This window comes from Anabrus simplex, chromosome 8 (assembly GCF_040414725.1).
Source record: "Anabrus simplex isolate iqAnaSimp1 chromosome 8, ASM4041472v1, whole genome shotgun sequence".
Classification (NCBI taxonomy): Eukaryota; Metazoa; Arthropoda; class Insecta; order Orthoptera; family Tettigoniidae; genus Anabrus; species Anabrus simplex.
Genome location: NC_090272.1, coordinates 89,814,456 through 89,836,039, shown reverse-complemented (window position 1 = coordinate 89,836,039; position 21,584 = coordinate 89,814,456). Strand labels below are relative to the sequence as shown.

General features: G+C 37.3%; 1 protein-coding gene across 1 annotated transcript in view; it reads left to right on the top strand.

Moving 5' to 3' along the window:
• Utx (Utx histone demethylase) overlaps positions 1-21,584 on the top strand; it is a 381,209-nt gene that overhangs the window by 344,929 nt on the left and 14,696 nt on the right. Inside the window, exons 18-20 of the mRNA XM_067152335.2 lie at positions 2,700-2,910; positions 2,998-3,124; positions 5,856-6,026. Of these exons, the coding sequence (XP_067008436.2) occupies positions 2,700-2,910; positions 2,998-3,124; positions 5,856-6,026 (509 nt within the window). The remainder of the gene's footprint in view (positions 1-2,699; positions 2,911-2,997; positions 3,125-5,855; positions 6,027-21,584) is intronic.

Here is a 21,584-nt window from a genome sequence, read left to right as displayed (position 1 = left end):
CAAATAATGATAGGAAAACCACATCTTCATGTCGAGCAGTCAGTTCAGTTTGATAACAAAAAGTAATTCTGGGAACGTTGAAATTGACGAGCAGACAGCCAGATGGCGTCAAATCGAAATGTCTGCACACAGTAGCTGAGGCCATACTATTATTATTATTATTATTATTATTATTATTATTATTATTATTATTATTATTATTATTATTATTATTATTATGGGACTGGAAGCTAGCCATGATCCATCCTTTACACAAGAAAGGAAATATAAGAGATGTGAACAATTACCGTGGAATTTCTCTTCTGCCAGTAGCCTACAAGATCCTGTCACTATCCATCCTTGAAAGACTAGAACAGCAAATTGAGCACAAACTCGGGGAATACCAAGCAGGTTTTCGGAAAGGTCGATCAAGTGCAGTACAAATACTTAACCTAAAAACCATAATAAGATACCATATGCTGAGAGGTCGAACCTATGTATCTACATTTGTAGACTTCAGGAAAGCATATGACTCCATCGACCGTGATGTGTTGCTTAACATCCTTGCAGAAATGGGAGTCGATGAGAAACTGCTGGCGATAATAAGGGCAACACTAATACCAAATCCAAAGTAAAATTCCAAGGATGTCTCTCTGAGCCCTTTGAGATCAAGACAGGCGTTCGACAGGGAGATGGGCTGTCACCTCTTTTGTTCAACTGCGTACTTGAGAAGGTAATACAGGAGTGGCGAAAGACGTTAAAAGAAAGAAACCTTTACAAACCCGTAAGGATTGGGACAAAGAAAAATGGAGTGGAAATAGATTGCTTAGTGTTAGCTGATGATATAGCCCTTATGGCAGAAAATTTCGAAAGTGCAGCAGAAGAGATCAATGTGTTGAAGGAAGTAGCAGAACAAACAGGTTTACAAATTTCCTTTCAAAAGACAGAAGTAATGTCAAATATCAAAGATGATACGGCACAACTAAACACCAAATATGGAACGATAAACCGTGTGTTTAGCACGATGTTCTTCTGTCCATTTAGCACCAGTTGCCCGTTTTTCGTCCCGGAAAGTCCCAAAAGTCTTGATGGCTGCTCTGAAAAGATTTCGGTCTTGTGCATCTTCTGCTTGTAGGCCCAGTTTAAATACCTTGGGGAATGGATTCAGCAAAATGGACTTGACAAAGAGGCCATGGCAGCAAGAATCAAGAAAATGGAAGTCACTTTCCAAACCACCCGCAACATTTACAACAAAAAGTGCTTTTCCCTGAACACACAAATTCGTCACTACAAACTTGTCATCAAACCAGTATCACTGTATGCATCTGAATGCCTTATCCTGTCCGAGAAATGTTTGCTTGCGGATTTAGAGAGGAAAGAAAGAAAGAAAGATCCTACACACCATACTTGGTCCAAACTACAAAAACGGCATCTACATTAGAAAATCCAGGCAAGAAGTATACTCTAAGATAGAGAAGATCACGGACACAATGCGTAAAGGCAGAGTTCGCTTCTACGGTCATATACGACGGATAATGGACTCTAGATAGACGAAACGTATCTTCAGTATATTTGACGCAAAACCAAAAAGGGCAATGCCATGGTACGTTAATGTCAAGAAAGATCTTAAAGAACTGGGCCTACAAGCAGAAGATGCACAAGACCGAAATCTTTTCAGAGCAGCCATCAAGACTTTTGGGACTTTCCGGGACGAAAAACGGGCAACTGGTGCTAAATGGACAGAAGAACGTCGTGCTAAACACAGTGAGCTAATGAAGATGATGTGGATCAAGCGAAAGATGAACAAATGCCAGAATGTAAAGTGAGGCTTATCGTGGTCCCTAGTTGGCCAATTAGCGAAGTTGAATGAATGAATTATTATGGGCATATATGGGTTTAATAAACTGATGCATTCACTCTGTACTTCATGTAGAATGGTCACTATCGCTAATTACTCTACTATAATGTAGTGCCAGAATGTGCAGATCAAAGAGAATGAGTGAAGACGGAAGTATGGCTCGAGTCATAGCACACACTTCTGCTTAGAGCGCATGCAAGCCTATATCACGAGGGAATTCTGTGCTGCCCGATCTTGCTCGACCAAGCTCGACACACCAGTTTGTTTACATAAAATCAGCTTCATGGTCCATATCGCACTTCAATAGATTCATTGTATCGACTAGGTGGAAAATAAATACGTAGTTGTTATTACACCAGTTTGTGATGTCAGCACTCGAAGCTGCTCGAGCAGGCGATCGAGTGGCACATCCCTAGCTCAAACGTCTTGGAACATGACATTGTGACCTAACAGTAGACTGTATTCAGATGTTGCTGACTTTTCTGGCTGGTTGAGATGGATGTATCTCTGGTGTTCCTTGATACCATTACCATTGGACTGGCCAAACATGTCAGTGTTATACTTGCAGAGAATCTTGGCATTTCGGTCTGTGGTATTGTGGATAAAAGGAAGCTAGGCAGTTCCCTTCACTTCACCCTTCTGTGAGGTTTGCATGCAGGGATCTATAAATCTGTAAATCATTATAACCATTACCCTTGAATGTGACTTTGAGTGTGTCACTCTTCCTGGATAGGTGATGGCTCACAAATTCAGTTTGTCCTCGTGGAAAATGATTTCTAAGTCTGCTCACAAGGTCATTGGGTTAATATACATCGATATTTATTGTGGCTGCTCTGACTGAATATTATGTCCTGTCTTTCAGGTTGTGTACATTGGGTCCAAGCAATTGGTTGGTGCAATAACATTGCATGGAATGTTGGTCCTCTTACTGCTAGACAGTACCAGTTGGCCATCGAGCGTTATGAGTGGAACAAGCTCCAGAGTTTTAAAAGTATTGTACCCATGGTACACTTATCTTGGAACCTAGCACGAAACATTAAAGTTTCAGATCCCAAACTCTTCGAACTGATTAAGTAAGTATTTCTTTTGTTTCGCTGTAGATTTAATTCATGTGGTGTTGTGTTGATTCAAGCTCATTCTTTTGTTTCTTTCTCCTACAGAAATTGCTTGTTAAGGACATTACGTCAGTGCTCGCTTATTTTAGAATTTGTTAAGTCCAAGGGTGTGGAAGTCCGCTTCCATGGAAGGGGCAAAAATGAAGCATCGCATTATTGTGGGCAATGTGAGGTATGTACCTATAAGCTTGATAATTTTGGTGAAAATGATAAAATGGAAATTTTAGTGTAATGATAAATATATCATTCAGTCTATTGCACTAGTCATAATACTAAATTTGAAATGTCACTATTAGCTTGCTACACTGGAAGTTAAGTCAGATATAAAAATATAGGAATATATAATAGGAAAATTTCAATGACAGCTCCCTATCTTCATTATCTTTTTTCTCTCATCTCTTTTCCGGCTTTCTTCTTATCTCCCATTTCTCCTATCATTTCTGGGGATCTCTCAAGGCGACTTTTCAACTAATGTTAATTTACACTACGGCTCTTGCCTCGTCCTTGAGAGGAATGCGACTGCGCCAACTATGTCACATCAGTTGAAAGCCTTGACATCTGCTGCTGCTGGTATTAGTACATTCATTTATCAGATGAAGATTAAGTTTACAATGAGGTTGCTAGTTCAGACTCTTACTCAGGTTCAGCTCACTGAAAACTGTGCATTTGGAAGAACTTGAAAGATCATTGCCACTATCACTCAAATCACTACTACTGGGAGCAAGGGATGTCATAATGAAGATATATCTTAAACTGCATGTATGCACGCACACACTCTCTCTCTCACACACACGTTTTCCACAATCAGAACATGTTTTGGGTAGCCTCCCCAGTCCTTTGTTATAGAGCTCACAGCTTCTTGGGATATCTGGAACATTGTGTTTTCTTAGTAAATGCTAATTCAATCGCATTTAATTTGCACATGTAAGGCGGCAGCCTGAGGACTGTATGACTGAACCTAACTAGCCTGTTGTCAATCATGAATGTTTTCTCTCTTGGATTATGTAGTTCTGTGAGCTTATACATATCCACTCTGTGCATTTCCTTATCCACTGGTATTCCCTTCTTCACCAACCAGTCCAAAATCTCTACTTCAAAGAATACTTCAGTGGTGGCTTGTTTACTTGTATACAATATATGGAGCATTGTCCAACACAACTGGAGTTTTGCGGTACATTTGGCACTTATTCATTTTTTGAAGTTGCAATTAATCATATGCCCATGATAATCCCTATTCGCTGAGCCGGCTTTATATATAAGCAAGACATTTGGGACAAATCAATTCAAACTTCCCGCATGGAAAATTGAATATTTCCTGAGCTCGAATTACCATGCATATCAAATTCTTTTCTGTATTGTCAACATTTTGAAAATGTCATATTGCCATCGGCCCAAGATTCATCCATAAATACAATTTCCTCACCAGCTTCACAATATTTCAGAATCTTAGTCAAATAGTCATGCCTCCAAGAAATGATATCCTGTATCTCAATTATCATGACTTGATTTAGATTAACTTATTTTCCACCAATAACCAGTTTCCCTAAGAAGTCTGTTCAACGATAGCCTATCCCATGGAGAAGGTGGTTTGCTTTCAATGATTGGTAATAGTTTTGGTATAGTTGTAACTTCCTTTTCATGGATATAAAAATGATTAAACACTTGTCAGTCATCAACATTCAATACCATATGCCCATCTTTTATCTGGTGTTAATAGTGTATTAACAGGAAACTGCTACTTTCTTATTTTGTTTTCTCTGTGTATTTGTTTAAGTTAAGTGTGGTTTCTCTCTTTCCCATACATTACGCAGCTCTTGTAGTCATTAACATAACTGGACATGTTAGTGCATTGTTCTTAGGTTCCATATCGCACTTTTCTACAACTTTAGTTACTATTTCTCGTCCTTCTGAATTGATTACTTTTTCTTTCCTTGAGACATGGTTAACTGTATTATGTCAAAAGTCATCTCTGTACAGGCCATGAAGGCCCTAGGAGGGGTGGAAGGTAAAGGATTCCGCTATCCTAACCTCGGTACTTGGTGGGGTAGAGTGGTCAGGGCTATGCCCGGCCACCTTTACCCCCAGGAATTAACCTGGTACTCATTTTTGGTGTAGACTGAGTGAACCTCAGGGCCATATGCACCCCCGAAAGTGGAAATCTCATTTCTTAAATTTTTCGACTTCCTGACTGGGAATTGAACCTACGTCCTTCCTGGTGAACCGGGCACGCCTTTACCGCCTCGGCCAGGCAGCCCCTCCACTATTGAAGCCCACTTCCAAAATACCTATAGACTACAGCTTGCTATGACTTTCTCATTTTGAGCGCGCGCGCTCTCTCTCTCTTTTTTTTCCTTCAGGGATCATGAGCTGGGAACTGGACAGTAGCTTGTCAGGGCCTGAGAAGAAGTGGATTGATGAGGGAAGAGCCCATCTGTTAGAAGATGTGGAAATTGCCCTTGGCCTTTTGTGCTTTCATGTTTATCCTTGTTTACTTCTCTGTTGCTCCCTCTTCTTTTATTGACCTGTCATTGTGTTTATCCTATAATACTCTCTTCTTTTATTGACCTGTCATTGTGTTTATCCTATAATACCCTCTTCTTTTATTGACCTGTCATTGTGTTTATCCTATAATACGTTCCTTTCCATGTTCTTGTCTTCCTATATATTACTTGATTTGTCACTGTCTTGCTTGTTCTGTTCCGTTATTTATATCAAACTTCCGACTGCTTTTTTTTTTTTTTTTACATTGGTTCAGTAAAATTTGCCAGTGGGAGAAAGTACTGTACAGTGAGATTTTGAAATACTTTGTTAAACATATACTTTGCCCAGTAAAACTAAACAATGGAAGCAGTATAGGACTGGTGATTGTTTTCATGGACTCTTTTTTTTCTTTTGCTTGCTAGATTGAAGTGTTCAACATTCTTTTCATTCGTGAACAAGAGAAACGTCACGTTGTCCATTGCATGGACTGTGCTCGCAAGCAGTCTCCAGGCCTGGAAGGATTTGTGTGCCTTGAAGAATATCGGATGGAAGACCTTAAGGAAGCTTTTGATAACTTCACTCTTCATCCGGTGGTAAGAATGACATGGAATAGTTTGAAAGTGTATTTTGTTATAAATGTGAAGTTTCCTGGCTTCCCACATGTGCGTATCACTATCAGCGATATCCTATCTGCCACTACAATGGCATTTTTTTCCTTTAATATTGCTCTTTTTGTGAGAAGCATTTGAAATACCAGGTTTTTCAGCATTTTGTGTAACTGTATAGGTAGCACATTTTGTTGCTAGTTTCCAATCTTCCTTGGATATGTTTGCTTTCCCATCTGACCTTATCTTTTGACAGTTCTGATTTGTTTTAATAGAAAATGATTTTGTGCTTCACTCCTTAATCACTGTTCCCGTTTTATCTCTTGCTTTGATATGCTCATGCTCCCTGAAAACTCCCACTGTTTCACAGCTGCAGGTACCTTGAAGTTTTTATTCTTGTCTTCCCTTTACCTTGCAAAATTGTTTCAAATGACCTCGTAGCGTTATCAAAGTTGTTTGCAGTATATTTCTCCTTTTTCCACAGAAAATATTGTGTTTTGGTATTTTTAGATGATGTTTCTCCTCAGTGAGCTAACTTATTGGGATTGTAGCCTTCTTGTTTATAATATAAATAATATAGATGAAACAGCCTTGGTTCTTCTGTAACTATAGGGAAAGAACTCTCACGTGGTCACTGTATACATCTTGACCAACCATTTCTTATTTTTAAAACTAAGAGTTTCATCCCAGTGGTTCAGATTGTGTTGGAATTAGAAGGAATTATAATATAATGGTGTGTGGCCTCCAAAGAGGCTTGATGCAAGTGTTTAAGAGTTGACGCCATATAAGCAACCTTCACATCTGTGAGGATCGGGCCCTACCTGTGATGAATTCTAATGCTGAAAATGGCACACATACCCAGTCACCGAACCATTGGAATTAACCTATGAAGATTTAAATCCCCAAGTCGGTCGGGAATTGAACCTGGGGCCTCTTGGACCAAAGGCCAGCATGCTAACCACTTAGTCATGGAGCCAAACAGAAGGAATGATGAGTAAATCATTTCTCCCAAAGACTTTGGTATTTAGTGGATGAGTCAGAATCCATAAGAAGTAATGACTAGGTAAATCCGTCCCTAAGACAAATTTTAAAGCATGGTCAATACTACTCTGGATCTGGATAATTGATTTGCATGGGAGTGGGTTATCTTTGCAAGCTGTATGTGCATATGTTGGTTGAAATTGTAGCAGCAGTGGTCAAACGAATGGTTACTACGGGGGAAACAGCTGTACGATTCGGATGTCCTGGACATACCCCCAAGCAACTGCACTAGAAATTTGAGGTAATTTGGCACTACAAGTTACATGACAACAATTGGTAATCGTTCACATGCAGCTAGCTTATGATTCTGTGTCCCTGCAGCAAGTTAACGACTCATATCACTTGGAGGGTTAAACTCTGTAAAAGAAATTGGAGATCAAATTAAGGCAACAGGTACGGCTGCAAGTGACTTTCTTCACAATCAACTCCCCCTGCCGAAACATTTTCCATTGGGTTGAAATCACATCTGATAAAGTAATTAAAGTTGGCATAAAATTGTTAAAACTCTGAGTATGGATTGTTATTGGTTATCTAATTACATCAACAGAATAATACATTTGATTTCTGAACCTCTAGCTTTTATTTTTAATAAGTGCTTGGAGTTTAGAAATTTTAAATAAATCAGGAAAAAGTCCAAAGTCATTCCAGTATTTAAAAAAGGGGACAAACAATTTCTTCAGAACTATCATGCAGTCTCAATTGTTCCAATAATTTCTAAAATATTTGAATCACTATTGTACAATCAACTTAGCAACTATTTTGAAACTTACAATCTCCTATCCAGCAGTCAGTTTGGGTTTCGACAAGGTAAACTACTACTGCTGTTCTCGAAATTGTTAATCAGATATTAACAGCTTTTGAAAACAAGCAGGTCATCTTTTCGGTGTTATGTGATCTAATTAAAGCTTTTGATTCTATTAATCATGCAATTTTACTTGCAAAACTTGAGATGTATGGTGCTGAGTATCCCTCACTGAACATAATCAAGTCATACTTAAATAACAGATATCAGTTTGTCTCAATTAAAAATAGGTATTCCACTTTGAAGAAAGTTACAACTGGTGTGCTTACAGGGCTCTGTCCTCGGTCCATTTTTATTCATTCTGGCAGTCAATAATTTACCGCAAAATGTCACAGCTCGTGCTCTAACATCCTATGAGGACGATAAAACGTTAATTACAAAACCAGAGCATCTCAGGTTTGCATTAGATGTCGCAGGAAGCTCTTGCAATTGCAATGCATTGGTTTTTATCCAATAGGCTGTTGTGCAATCAGGATAAAACTCAATTTCTCACACTAGGATTATCCAAAGATATTGAAAGTCAGTCAGCCAAAGTTTTGGGTTTTCTTATTGATGCCAAATTGAACTGGGAAACACACATTGATCACATTTGTTAAATAATATCACGAGTGCCCTATGTTATGGAAATTGAGGGATTTAGTTGGCAGGACTACCTAAGGATGGCATATTTTGGTCTCTTCCAGTCGCACATTACTTATGGACTGTTATTATGGGGGCATTCTTCTTATGTATATAACATTCTTCTAATGCAGAAAAAGGTTGTCCGAACAACGTGTAGGGCTGGTGCAATTGACCACTGTCGACCTCTCATCATTAAGCTTAAAATACTGACAATATTATAAATTTGTATATGTATATATCATTGATATATGTTAAAAACAACATAAATGAATTCAGTACTAGGGAAAACATTCACCTTCATTTACTCGGGGCAAAGCAGACATTGACATCCCAATTCACAGGCTGTCAAAAACTGCTCACTCGCATAAAATCAGTTATTTAGGATTATTTAATAAATTACCACATTCTGCATGGTCCACCCCTTCAAGTAATTTTAAAAGAAAAATGTATGATTGGTTAATAGAAAATCCATTTTTTAATACCTCTGAATTCTTAGAAATGCATAATGTTAGTATTAAGTTTGAGTAACATGTGTATGTTCACTTAGCCTTAGTAATATTAAGTAAAGCAAAGCAAATCCATCTCCGTACAGGCCATAAAGGCCCTTGGAGGGGTGGAAGGTAAAGGCTTCCACTATCCGTAACCTCAGCACGTGGTGGGGTAGACTTCCTGATGGGGATTAAATTGAAACAAGAAATAAATTGGTTCAACCAATTCTGTTGTGATTATTGGGATTTGATTATTTGGACTCGGAAGACGGCGATGAATTGTGTATGTAAAGTATTTATTCAATTGTTTGTTTTGGTTTCTCCTCAGTATGTGAATTTTAGAATTGTTTGATTTGTTTGAAGTTGATATGATTTTAAAATTATTTGATTGTCATGGTAATTCTGGTGCATCCTGTACCACACGCACCACATCGGCGTGGGAGATTTCCGGTTTCGTAAAGTTGCATCAATTTCGTCATTTCTAGAGGCTTCCTAAATGTTCTTTGTCAGCACTATTTTTTTCTGCGCTCCTATTGGAGAAAATAAAAGGAAATGTGATTGGTAGGTGAAGGAAAACATCGTACGCTCATTGGCCGTGGTAAGATTTCATAATTTCCGGGGAGAAGCGTTGTCGCTGGAGCCTTGCTCTGCGAGGGCGTCTTTTCTGCTTGACCACTGAAGGGAACGGTCACCTTCCAAGGTACGGGTCTTCGTATTTATTATTGATTATTTTTTTAACTTTTCAGGTATTCAGTTTCAGATGTAGTGTTTCATTTAATTTATCTTGCCGGAGTGTACCCGTGTTTCCTTCTGCTTCCAAAAGTTATCATTATGACTTAGCCGTTTCGGTAAGTCACCTCACTTTGTTAAGAGATAGTTCCCGTTTGTTGTTTTGTAAATTAAATGTTATACGCCTTTCGAAGTAATCTTTATAAGTAATTTTTTTCCTCGGGACTATCTCATTCATTCCGCTTCATCGTGGAATATTCATCTTTAGGTCGGGTACCCTTTCTCAGAAGTGTTTTTGAGGGGGCTACCCACTGAAGATGCTCTGCTCCATGATTATACGTAAATATTTTACTCCTTAGATGTATCTCTTCACTTTAGTATAACGTTACCTTCCTTTTATTTATTTCAAACTGTTTTGGGTTTTTAAAGGTAACGCCACGACAGTGGAACGTCATGTGTGATGTTCCGGTGTAAAAGAAATTTCATAACTAAATGCTACCCTCATGTAAACTGTAAATTGCAATGGTTGTTGATATAATGCCGTCAAAATTTTATGGCTATTGCTTTATATATGAAATTGAATCTAAATTGTTAAGTAAAGTTTAGGATTACATTGACTTCGCTTCTTCAGTATTACCAATACCTTCCACTGCCTGGATATGGTTCCCAGCCGCTTCCCGGTTATCCTTTCTTAATAGTCATGTTGGTTAAACTGTTTGTTTATTTTTTTGTGATTTATGTACTTGCAAATTTAGTTTCGTATATGTTGACATGCCTAGTGTAGAGTACTTTTGTGAATGCATTACGGCAGCAAACATTTTCTCTTCATTAAACCTATTAATTGTAACCTTACCCTTTGGAGAGGTTACAAATTCAATACGAGTAAATAAGAAATGTAGTGTTACATTCTTATTTGGTTAAAAGCGGTACCGGTTTCGACCACCAGTCTGGGTCATCATCAGCCGATTAAAAATACAAAAACAATGCATAGGAAAACAAAAATTTAAAGGATAAGTTTTTCACAAAAGCAGTTCAAGAAGCAATATAAGACAATAGAGATTAGCACTGCGCGATTTTAAATCATAAAATCCAGAAGAAGTCGAAGATCAGTCACTTATATGTAGCAAGGCACAAGTCCCTGAAGAGTAGCACAACACACGCAATGATCGGCATCGTACCTTAAAATGTTTACGAGAAGAGATGAACAGTTCAGTGAACAAGCCTGCAAACACTGCCAGGCGCGAAGTCACAACACGATTTAATAAATTTGAAGTCACAAAATTGTGTAGAAGTCTAAGACAAGTCACTTAAGTAAAGTAAGATGATGGCTCCTGAAGATCAGCGCAGCATACGCAATGTCCGGCACTGTGCTTTTAAATGCCTACGAAACTCACTGAATAGCTTAAAGAACAAGCCTGCAAATGCTTCAGTCACGAAAATATATGATACAAGTTAATGTAATTGAAGTATATACCAATGTTAATAGGATCTTGTAGATTCTTTAGAGATGCAGTACAGTTGACTTAAAAAACAGTTGTGAGGAGAAAATGTTGAAAAGCGCAATATTGGAAACAAATGAAACACACATATGCATAGTGTGTTATTTCTTGAAGTTAAGAATTCGGGTTGTACTTGAGGTAGCGTGAGGTATGAGTTTAAAATTGAATGTTGCAATGATCTGAACTGTAGGTGGTATTATAGTATACAGTTCAATACGGAAAACAGATGTTTTTTTAGAGGAGAGGTGATAAGAAAAGACAGGGTAAGGTAATAAAATAATATACGAGGATTAGTGGACAAGAGAAGATTAAAAGAACTGGAAGTTCAAAGAAGATGGGGAAGGATAGGATAGGGGAAAATAAAGGGTGGATGGGTTATTGGAGGTAGAAAACATGGGTAGGAACTGTGTAAGGCATGGAAAATTGAATTCGGGTTTAGAAATTTAGCATATTTTAGAAGAAGAATTAGGAAGTCTAGTAGAATATTGGTTTTTTCAGAAATGTTGTTTAAATTGAAATTAGGTTTGAAGTATTGGTCAAAGTGTATAAAACAATTTTCAGTAGTCTTTTTCAATATTCTCAATATTGGTGAAATTATGTTTGGAGTGTTGTATGTGTTGTCCTATAGCAGAGAATATGTTGTATTTAATGGCGTTGATATGTTCGGAGTATCTGATATTAAAGTTGCGTCCAGTCTGTCCAATGTATGAGGAGCTGCAGTTGTTACATTTGAATCTGTGTACTCCAGATTTAGAAAAAGCATTAGATTTATTTAATGATTTAGAGTTGTGTAATATATCAAGATTTCTGTTATTGGTTCTAAAAGAAATTTTCATGTTATGTTTTTTAAGAACATTGGTTATTTTGTAAGCTTCTTGAGTGAGAGTGGAAAATGCAGTAGTTTTGGATTTGTCTTTTATTAACGTGGTTGTAGGATGGTGTTTGAATTTGTTGATGATACGGTTTATGAAAGAGTTGTTAAATAAAGCCATTATATTTAGCGATGGTACGGATGGTGTTCAATTCGTTATTTAAATCTTTTTTGGACATGGGGTGTTGAAGGCACGGAAAATTAGGCTGTTATAAGTAGCACGTTTATGTGCTTGAGGGTGTGAAGAATCCTGCCGTATATTGGTTGCTGTTTGGGTTGGTTTTCTGAAAATTCTGTAAGTTAAAGAAGGATGATGTCTAGTTATAGTTAAGTCTAAAAAATTAAGAGTTTTGTTGTGTTCTGATTCAAGGGTGAATTTAATGTTAGTCAATGTTGTGAAGAAGAACAAGAAGAAGAAGAATCCTAGAGGCTGCGTTGGTTGATTCTTCATTTAAGATTACTGACGTGTCATCAACATTTCTGGCCCAAAAGGAAATATTAGTTAAATTATTATTATTAATTTTTGTGTTTTCTAAGAAATCGAGATATATTTCGGCTAGAATGCCTGAAGCTGGTGAGCCCATCACTAAACCATCTTGTTGGTAAATGGTGTTAACAAAATCAAAGGTGAAATAATTATTGTTGATGACCAATTTTAAGATTAACATGAAGTCTTGAATTTCTAGTTTACTCAGTGGGTGTTTTTTTGCTTTACATCGCACCAACACAGATAGGTCTTATGGCGACGATACTCATATTACTGAATTTGTTTAAATTGTTATTATGGGGAATAATTTGGAAATTGGAATACTGGGATACATGTTTACGATGTCAAAAGAATGGAGAGAAACATTTGGTTGGATGTCGATGTTCTTTAATTTGTCAATTAATTCAGAAGTGTTTTTTGTGTGTTTCTTGGATAAAAATCAATAAACTTTTAGTAAAAATTTTTGGATGGCACGTTAGTAATCTTAAATGAAGAATCAACCAACGCAGCCTGTACAATTCTTCTTCTTCTTCTTCTTCTTCTTCTTCTTCTTCTTCTTCTTCTTCTTCTTCTTCTTCTTCTTCTTCTTCTTCTTCTTAACAACATTGACTCTAAAATTAAATTCACCCTTGAATCAGAACACAACAAAACTCTTAATTTTTTAGACTTAACTATAACTAGACATCCTTGTTCTTTAACTTGTGGAATTTTCAGAAAACCAACCCAAACAGCAACCACAATACAGCAGGATTCTTCACACCCTCAAGCACATAAACATGCTACTTACAACAGCCTAACTTTTCATGCCTTCAACACCCCTATGTCCAAAAAAGTTTAAGTAACGACTTGAATACCATCCGTACTATCGCTAAATATAATGGCTTTAACAACTCTTTCATAAACCGTATCATCAACAAATTCAAATACCGTCCTAAGACCATGTTAACAAAAGACAAAACCAAACCCACTGCATTTTCCACTTTCAATCAAGATGCTTACAAATTAACCAATGTTCTTAAAAAACACAACATGAAAATTTCTTTTAGAACCAATAACAGAAATCTTGATATATTACACAACTCTAAATCATTAAATAAATCTAATGCTTTTCTAAATCTGGAGTATACAGATTCAAATGTAACAACTGCAGCTCCTCATACATTGGGCAGACTGGACGCAACTTTAATATCAGATACTCCGAACATATCAACGCCATTAAATACAACAGATTCTCTGCTATAAGACAACACTTACAAGACTCCAAGCACAATTTCACCAATATTGAAAAAGACTAAAAATACTTAAAATCAACCTCCTTTACAAGATATTAGAATCATTCCGTATTGACGGTTTTCACTTTACAAAGGTGAAAAATGAGAGTATCCTCCTAATTCAATACAATAAATATTCCGTCATTAGACGGAGTAAACAAATTCAAACATGTTTTGGCTCATTTGAGCCATCTTCAGTGAAAAATGAGGGGGTTTTGAGATAATTTACATAATATAAGTTTAAAAAATGCTAAAAAACATAATGAAGGACCAAATGAAAAAAACAAACAAAAGAGAGCCTAGACGGAAACAAAATTAGCACAAATATACAATATTTACATCAATATGCGGAGCAAAAAACAACTCATTGTGACAAAATTCAGTGAAAATGTGTTAATTTGAAGTAATGATTGAAACAAAAGAAAACAAAGGAATGAAAAAACAAATGATGCAGATGGAAATGAACAATAGTAGCACATGGTGAGGTTGTGGACCTCATAGTTTACAAAATATTGTTTAGTATCAATAATAAAACAGGTTGAAATCACTGTCGAAAATCATCCTTGTAGAAACCCATCACATTAAATTGGTCAGGAGGGGAGCGGGAGCAAACATTTTTGAGAAACCAAGCCTGATATAACGTGCAGGCGAAAAGCCTGTGACAAGGAAAAAACACCAATGAAATTTAAAGCTTTAGAAACAGCAGCATTCTTAATATCTTCTCAAACTAGCGGTCCCTTTCTTGATTATTGTTTCATAATGTTGCCTTATTATAAAGGGTCGGAAGGGCCGCGATATAAAATTGAGAAGCTGTGTTAGGTAGAAGACAGATGCATAGTAAACTGTGAGTGATCTAGCGGAAACTGTCAATGAAGTTCTAATCTGTAATGGAAAAATGAGGTTGTGTGAGAAACGTGGGGTGATAAGTAAAAGGTGTAGAATGGGTGTGAAAAAAGCTTAAACTTACGGTGTTTAGTAGGTGGTTGTCCTCTCGAATGGCCTGGCCTTCTCAAAGTAACGGTCTCGTTCGTGTGATCGAGTCTATTGTTGGTTCGACTGTGTCTGCTAGGATGGAAGGAGCGGAGGGGGAAGGGGTGGTCCAGGACTGGTGTGAGGAGGGGGGGAGTAGTGGTGTGTTGGAGAGGAGGAGGTGGGGTTTGTTTGTGTTATGGAAATTCTGACAAATATATGGAATTAATGTTTCAAGTAGAATGTTCTTTTTCTCGCTGACTTCATTTAAATTGTGAGAGGGGTTCATAAACTGAGCTAAATCGATGTGGATGCTCTCGAGAATGTTGAGTAAGGTGCCTTTTTGCTCATAATGCAAGATCTTGAGGTCTTTATCTATTGAAGTGTATTCGTGGCTGGATGTTTTACGATGTTCACTCATAGCTGAGAATTATATTTGAGAGCGTTGCGATGTTCGGCGTATCTTATGACAAAATTGCGGCCTGTTTGTCCAATATAGCTGGTATTACAGGATTGGCATTTTAATTTGTAAACTCCAGAGTTCAAATATTTGTTGTAATGTTGTTATAGTTATTGTTGACAGTGTATGGATTGAAAATGAGTTTGGAGTTGGTGTGGGAGGTTCTATAAGCTATTTTGATGTTGTGTTTCTTAAAAATATTAGAAATTTGGTAAATGTTACTATTATTGAAAGTGAATGTGGAAAACTTTTCTTTAGGAGTGGAATCTTTTTCTAGGGTAGTCTTGGGTCTGCTTTTATATCTGTTGATGATTCTGCTGACGATGGTTCTACTGAAACCATTGTGTTCTGCAATATTGTAAATGGTATTAATTTATTTTTTGTAATTCTTGCGAGATAAAGGGACAGTTAATGCTCTGAGAACCATGCTATTGTAAGCTGCTTTTTTTATGTATGTCTGGGTGCACAGAGGTCTGAAGGATGGTACTGATGGTATGGGTGGGTTTCCTGTATATATTGAAGGATAAAGTGTTGTTGCTGTTGCGCATAATGGTTAAGTCTAGGTAATTAAGGTCTGTATTGTTTTCTGACATTATGGTGAATTTTATATGCGGGTCAATGGAGCTGAGAAATCCAAGTACTTATATTATGCAAATTATCTTAAAACCCCCTCATTTTTCACTGAAGATGGCTCAAACGAGCCGAAACATGTTTGAATTTTACTCCGTCTAATGACGGAATATTTATTGTATTGAATTAGGAGGATACTCTCATTTTCCATCTTTGTAAAGACCCCCTTCTAAACACTACTGAAAATTGTTTATTCACTTTGATCAATACTTCAAACCTAATTTCAATTTAAATATCATTTCTGAAAAAACCAATATTCTATTAGACTTTATAACTCTTCTTCTCAAAAATGCTAAATTTCTAAACCCGAATTCAATTTTCCATGCCTTACACAGTTCCTACCCCTGTTTTCTACCTCCAATAACCCATCCTCCTAACCTACCCCAAACTACCCCTCCGTTATTTTCCCTATCTTATCCTTCCCCATCTTCTTTTAACTTCCAGTTCTTTTAATCTTATCTACTAATCCTCCTTTATTACTTTATTACCTTATCCCATCTTTTCTTACCTTTTCTTTTCACCTCTCCTCTAAAAAAAAAAATTCTATTTTCCGAATTGAACTGTATACTATAACACCACCTACAATTCAGATCATGACAACATTCAATTTTAAACTCATACCTCACCCTGCCTTATGCTACCTCAAGTACAACCCGAATTCTTAACTTCAAGAAATAACACGCTATGCACATCCGTTTTTCATTTGTTTCCAATATTGCGCTTTTTAACATTTTTCTCCTCACAATTGTTTTTTTACGTCATCTGCTCTGCATCTCTAAAGAATCTACAAGATCCTATTAACATTGGTATATACTTCAGTTATATTAACTTGTATTATATATTTTTGTGACTGAAGCATTTGCAGGCTTGTTCTTAAGCTATTCACAGAGTTTCGTTGGCATTTAAAAGCACAGTGCTGGATATTGCGTATGATGCGCTGATCTTCAGGAGCCAGCATCTTGCTTTATTTAAGCGACTTGTCTTAAGGTGCGTCCACACCAAGATGTTTTCGTTAACTTTGTTAATAAACATTGTTAATGAACAATGTTCATGAACATTTCTGTCTGTTAATAAACAACACTCTTACATGATCAGTATTGATTGATTTTTGATAAAATCCAGAAGAAGTCGAAGATCAGTCACTGATCTGCATTTAGGGCAGTTGCCCAGGTGGCAGATTCCCTATCTGTTGATTTCCTAGCCCTTTTCCTAAATGATTTCAAAGAAATTGGAAATTTATTGAACGTCTCCCTTGGTAAGTTATGCAATCCCTAACTCCCCTTCTTATAAATGAATATTTGCCCCAGTTTGTCCTCTTGAATTCCAACTTTATCTTCATATTGTGATCTTTCCTACTTTTATAAACACCACTCAAACTTATTCGTCTACTAATGTCATTCCACGCCATCTCTCCGCTGACAGCTCGGAACATCCCACTTAGTTGAGCAGCTCTTCTTCTTTCTCTCAATTCTTCCCAACCCAAACTTTGCAACATTTTTGTAACACTACTCTTTTGTCGGAAATCACCCAGAACAAATCGAGCTGCTTTTCTTTGGATTTTTTCCAATTCTTGAATCAGGTAATCCTGGTGAGGGTCCCATACACTGGAACCCTATTCCAATTGGGGTCTTACCAGAGACTTATATGCCCTCTCCTTTACATCCTTACTACAACCCCTAAACACTTTCACAACCATGTGCAGAGATCTGTACCCTTTATTTACAATCCCATTTATGTGATTACCCCAATGAAGGTCTTTCCTTATATTAACACCTAGATACTTACAATGATCCCCAACAGGAACTTTCACCCCATCAACGCAGTAATTAAAACTGAGAGGACTTTTTCTATTTGTGAAACTCACAACCTGACTTTTAACCCTGTTTATCAACATACCATTGCCTGCTGTCCATCTCACAACATTATCGAGGTCACGTTGCAGTAGCTCAGAATCTTGTAAATTATTTATTACTCTACAGAATAACATCATCCGCAAAAAGCCTTGCCTCCGATTCCACTCCTTTACTCATACCATTTATATATGTAAGATAACATAAAGGTCCGATAATACTGCCTTGAGGAATTCCCCTCTTAATTATTACAGGGTCAGATAAAGCTTCACCTACTCTAATTCTCTGACATCTATTTTCTAGAAATATAGCAACCCATTCAGTCGCTCTTTTGTCTAGTCCAGTTGCACTCATTTTTTGCCAGTAGTCTCCCATGATCCACCCTATCAAATGCTTTAGACAGGTCAATCGTGATACAGTCCATTTGACCTCCAGAATCCAAGATATCTGCTATATCTTGCTGGAATCCTACAAGTTGAGCTTCAGTGGAATAACCTTTCCTAAAACCGATATGCCTTCTATCGAACCAGTTATTAATTTCACAAACATGTCTAATGTAATCAGAAAGAATGCCTTCCCAAAGCTTACATACAACGCATGTCAAACTTACTGGCCTGTAATTTTCAGCTTTATGTCTATCACCCTTTCCTTTATACACAGGGGCTACAGTAGCAACTCTCCATTCATCTGGTATAGCTCCTCCGACCAAACAATAATCAAATAAGAACCTCAGATATGGTACTATATCCCAACCCATTGTCTTTAGTATATCCTCAGAAATCTGATCAATTCCAGCCGCTTTTCTAGTTTTCAACTTTTGTATCTTATTGTAAATGTCATTGTTATCATATGTAAATTTTAATACTTCATTGGCCTTAGTCTCCTCCTCTATCTCGACATTTTCCTTGTAACCAACAATCTTTACATACTGCTGACTGAATACTTCTGCCTTTTGAAGATCCTCACATACACATGATTTAAAATCGCATAGTGCTAATCCCTATTGTTTTATATTGCTTCTTGAACTGCTTTTGTGAAAAACTTATCCTTTAATTTTTTGTTTTCCTATGCATTGTTTTTGTATTTTTAATCGGCTGATGACCCAGATTGGTGGTCGAAACCGGTACCGCTTTTAACCAAATAAGAATGTAACACTACATTTCTTATTTACTTTATTGAATAGGTTGAACCAATTTATTTCTTGTTTAAATTTAATTGTGATACAGTTCAATACGGAACATTATGAAATTTTTATCTTTAAATTCCTGGGGAGATTCGATCCCACGTCCTTCCGGGCAGACCGAGCACGCCTTTACAACCTCAATCAGGCAGCCCCTAGTAACATTAAGTACTAAATTATTATTAGTTGACAAAGCCTATTTCAATGTATATGGTCAATGGCAAATAAAGGTTCTTAATTCTTGTTTGGGGTTGACGTGTCTCCTTGACATCTTTGCTGTAGTGCTTTATCAATTTTGTCCTCCAACAGCAAGTCCAGTTTGTTTATAATATAATCTGTCAATAAGTCTACTTTCCGGTAAAGCTCGTCCATTCTAGTGGTGGGCTTTATGACATTCTCTATTTTCTCTAATCGTTGCTGAGGTATGTTATTTTCTCTGTTTGAATCTTTCATTCTTTTGCACGAGCTGCATAACCATGTTAGGTTGCTGTTAGGTTTGTGCATTATATTAAACTCTCCCTGATTATGGTCTGCACATTCCTTATGGTACCACCTGTCAAATGCTCCTTTGCATTCTATGGCCTGTTCGCCATCTGTGAATACCTTATTACACTCTCTGCACGTCTCTTCTCCTTGGGGTTTATCTTCTCTGATGGTTGTCGTGTTGTCTTCGCTAATTCTCTATGTGCTGCAGTTATTCATTAGGGATCTTCGCCTAGTGAACAACCAGGCAGTGATTTGTTACACAATGATTCTACTCGTATGTTATTCCACTTCTCTTCTTTTCCTACCTTCTGAAATGTTAAAAGGGAGCTATTTACTCCTTGACAGATTATGTTGCTGTTATTCGATAGCGACAACTTTCCGATACTTAATGCAATAATGGCGTCGTCCTATTGGCGTGGGATTGTAAAAATTTCTTCCCATAGACTCCTTCGTACTCCACTTATTGTTATAAACAATTTATGCCCTAGAAAACCTACACTTTTTCAACACAAATCACCATTTGACCTGTTTGGGTACAACAATATTCATCGCACTATCACTTGAAAATTCACTTCCATCGGATGCATGTCAAGTCAAAGCCTACCATAATAACACAGTTTAATCACTAAAAGCTAATTAACTAATTGGGCCTGAGTCACGGAGCCGTTCCGTGCTTAGTCTCGGTGGACCAAACGCCGGACCACGGAACGTTCCGCTGTCTCATTTTACTACATATTTCAACTTTTCCTCAAGAGATGTCAGAGTGAGTTGTACTTGTGATTTGTGTAGGGACTCTTTCTTTGCAATGTTATATGCTCATTGCTAATATATTTTGATAGTGTGCTTGGTAATATTAGTTTGAAGCGGGCTATCTCTAGGTTTGAGATTCGCTTGTAAACAAGATGGCTGCCAGTATAGAACTGATATTTACCGATATATAACCCCTTTTAGGAAGTAATGATGATTAGGAATGTAATTTTTTCAGTGAAATTAGTAGTAATATTAGTACTAGTGTGAGCAGTGCTCCTGAAGAACAAATAGATGTGGAAATCGAAGAGGAAGTGCAAAGAGAAGACTGTGTTACAGCTCAGCAGGCGGACTGAGTACGGTCCCATGATGCTAATAAAATAAAATGTTTTACTGTATTCCTTGTTCTGCAGTTTGTGGTATGAAAGCCTTTTGTTATCATGTATATTTCATGTATATTTAATTTAATAACCATGTTAGGTTGCAGTTAGGTTTGTGCATTATATCAAACTCTCCCTGTTTATGGTCTGCACATTCCTTATGGTACCACCTGTCACATGCTCCTTTGCATTCTGTGGCCTGTTCGCCATCTATGAATACCTTATTACACTCTCTGCACATCTCTTCTCCTTGGGGTTTATCTTCTCTGATGGTTGTCATGTTGTCTTCGCTAATTCTCAATGTGCTGCAGTTATTCATTAGGGATCTTCGCCTAGCGAACAACCAGCCAGTGATTGGTTACACAATTGTTCTACTCGTATGTTATTCCACTTCTCTTCATTTCCTACCTTCTGAAATGTTAAAAGTAAGAAATTTCTCATGATATGAAGCGACACTATATTTCCTCCAAAATAATCCCAGCGCCAATGCAGTTTCAATCCAACAGATATGCAGGGCTAATTGGGTTAAACTCATATCAATACAGGTCAGAAGTCAATCTAGCAGCTACTGGAGCAAAAACCGAAAACTTGATTTGCTTGAATCGCCAAGATTTCAACCAACCTATCCCATGTCTAAGTCGTTTACAGTCGATGGGAATTTTAAGGTTGAGTGTTCACTTAAGACGAGCAATTACCTTCAACTGTGAATTTCCAGATGATATTTGCAGAAGTCACGGGCAGAGGTTGATTGTTGACTACCACGTTTTATTATTAATAAAAATGTTTTATATTCCAGGTAAATACTACTGTTTTCTTTATCTTGCATTAAACAGACTGGGAGACATTGAAGGTTATGTATTGGCTATAATGATCACAGCAGTCATGACCGACGATGTGCCAAGGAGAAGATCTGTGCTGATCTTATTGTCAGGAGGCACGCAGGCCCAACCTCAGGCATTGCAATCTGAGGAACTATTGGCCTTTATATTATTTTCGCTCTCTGAAACGAGGGGAAGTAGTCCCCGGGTCATGCTG